At 43.0% G+C, this 2608-nt stretch overlaps 1 protein-coding gene across 1 annotated transcript; it reads right to left on the bottom strand.

Annotated features, from left to right (window-relative positions):
- Nucleotides 1-306: 306 nt before the first annotated feature.
- On the bottom strand, nucleotides 307-1842 carry LOC137738154 (uncharacterized). Its single transcript, XM_068477783.2, has one exon. It carries the CDS (start codon nucleotides 1586-1588, stop codon nucleotides 650-652), a length of 939 nt encoding a protein of 312 aa, XP_068333884.2. The 5' UTR covers nucleotides 1589-1842; the 3' UTR covers nucleotides 307-649.
- Nucleotides 1843-2608: the final 766 nt, after the last annotated feature.

The raw sequence follows: 2608 nt of genomic DNA, 5'->3' as shown, positions 1-2608 counted from the left end.
CCCCCAAATTAGTGTTTTGTTGTAGTGGGCTTGGGCACGTCATTTGTATTCCCTCTCTCACTTTGTATTTTTTTCTCCGCTTGTTTGCCCTTGCTGGTTTTTTACCCCTCATGGCTTGGCCCTGGTTTAATATATTAATTAATTTCAAAAAAAAATTATTATCAACAACCACGTCATATAGTTTATAGAATTGATCTCATATAGTTTATAGAATTGATCTAAAATATTGGTATTCGTAGCATTACCCATACAATTCCAAGGCTAGCTTTTCAATAAACAATGAGAGTGGGTGACAAATCTCATCCATCATCCAATCTTGTATTTACATTTATTGAAATAGTTTTCCCATTACTTGTTGAATCGCATTAGGAAAAGAAAAACAATACATGTGGATGTGAGGATGATCTATAAATTGGATTCAAATGCAAAACATCTCAACCCAAAAGAATATAGTCTGCCTGTCAGCTTCTTCAACTTGATCAACAAACCAAATCAAAACATTATTTCAATCCTATACCATTACATTTAAAAATGACAAACAAACTATGTATCTCCCAAAAAGAAATTTCAAAAAAGAAAAACCAAAAACCAAAAAAAAAAAAAAAAAAAAAAAAACCTCATGTGGAGTTGGACATGAAGAGCAGAGAATTCAGTCAGGGCCGTCCTCATTTTCACCACCTCCACTTACGTGGCGTTTCCTACTGTCGCAGTAAAAAACCGTGGTAACAACGTACCCCCAAAGCACCACTAACCCATACAAAATTACCCAACCCAATTTATCCTCAATGCCCACCACCACCCTCGTCAGCGTCGCCGTCGATGATCCCTCCATCAAATCCTCACCATCCATCACTTCCTCCAGCTTCCTCGCAACCGCCCACGTAAACAACACGAACATGCCCGACATCACCCACCCGCATAGCTTCTTACCCGCCATCAACTCCCACCCGACCCGAATCGCGTCCCACCCGTACCTCTCTTCCAAAATCGATGCCACTAGCCCCAGGCCCATCATCCCCATCAGGTATATTTCCAGACCCGACCCGAGAACCATGATGACCAATCTGGACCAGGACGAGTTGAATACAGTAGACAAAGTGCGGGGCACTAGCGCGGACGCGATCGACAGCGCGTAGATACAGATGGATGTGACTAACGGCCTTTTCCAAGTGATCTTGACGGCGTTAAGGGATGAGCGGAGAGTGGGGCGTTTTCCATGGATGGATGTCGAGGCGGCTGTCACGGCGGCGATGGAAGCGAGGAGTGAGAGGGCGTAGGAGGGGAAGAAGAAGAGGACCTTGATGCGGAGGAGCGAGATGGCGTCATCGCGGGACTCCTTCCAGACCTGGCGGGCCTCGAATCGCGTGGGGGCGAGGCGTGCGAGGGATTCAAGGTGGTAGATGTGGGATTTGAGGGGGTGCGAGGAGAGGGAGAGGGAGAAGAGGAGGAGGGAAAGCGGGAGGGTCGTAAGGGCAAAAATGAAAACGAAAGTCTGTTTGTTTTTATGGAAAATCTTGAGGGAATCGAGGAGAACCTTGACAATCATTGATCGGTGATCGTGGGAGAAGACGCCGTCTGTTTCCGACATTTTCTCTCGACGGAGGACTCCACCTTCACTGCCCTTCGAAGTTTATGAGGAGTTCAAGGAACGCTATCGACTGCCGTCTGGAAATATGGAATTTACGGTAATACCCATTTCGGCCTGGCTGGCCCTTGAAGGGGGTTTTTATTTAGGAACACTAATAAAAAAAAGTATTGTTATAAAATCAACGGTGTGTGCAGTGGAATAAATAAAATAAGACATAAAATTTACAAGGTTCCTCTACAGTCAGTGTGACTAGAGTACTTCCTCGGGACAGCGGTAGTGCTTCCATTATAACTTAGAATAATAGGAGTATAAAAGTAACTCTCTCTGTTATCTCTTCTCATTTTCCTTTCTTTTCTCTCTTCCTCTTCTTCTCTTTTCTCTCTTTCTCTTTCTTCTTTCACAATCTATTTCGTGAACCTCTTCTTCATTTCTCATCCATTTTATAAGCAAATAAAACACTATTAACTTTACAAATTTTCCACAAATAAATAGTGAAAATACTGTACATAAATAGTAACAAATTATTCATGTGGGCCATCCACATTATTCATAACACTCCTCTTGGATGACCACAAGTCTTTGATTGACTTGTTAAAATCTTGATCTGTTTTGGATGCTCCCCCTGATGAGTATCTCCCCTTGATTTCAAATCATTTAGGCTGATCGTTGATCCTTCTGCTTTAGTCTCTTAGCGAAAAGAGTTGCCGAAGGAGGCGCTTTACTTGTTGTTAACTTTCCACAGGCTCGTTCTTGAACTAGGCTAGAGGGTCTTCTGATTTCCTCCAAAGGTCTGAATTTACTCCTTTTATCTGGAGCTGAATTTGATTCAAGGGTGGTGGACACTTGATCTTGAATCAGACTTGTGATTTCTTCAAGGACCTTCGAGGCTTGATCTTGAATGAAATTGGACCATGAGGAGCTTCACGTGGCAAGTGATATTCAGCTTTGTCAGGGGATAAATCAGCACATGTTTGTTACGCTTGTCTCCACATGCTTCAATGTATCGTTTTTACTTGTCTT

This window comes from Pyrus communis, chromosome 13 (genome assembly GCF_041283825.1).
Source record: "Pyrus communis isolate YQ-2024b chromosome 13, ASM4128382v1, whole genome shotgun sequence".
Taxonomy (NCBI): Eukaryota; Viridiplantae; Streptophyta; class Magnoliopsida; order Rosales; family Rosaceae; genus Pyrus; species Pyrus communis.
The sequence above is the reverse complement of the archived record's forward strand: the minus strand, read 5'-3'. Positions and strand labels throughout refer to the sequence as shown.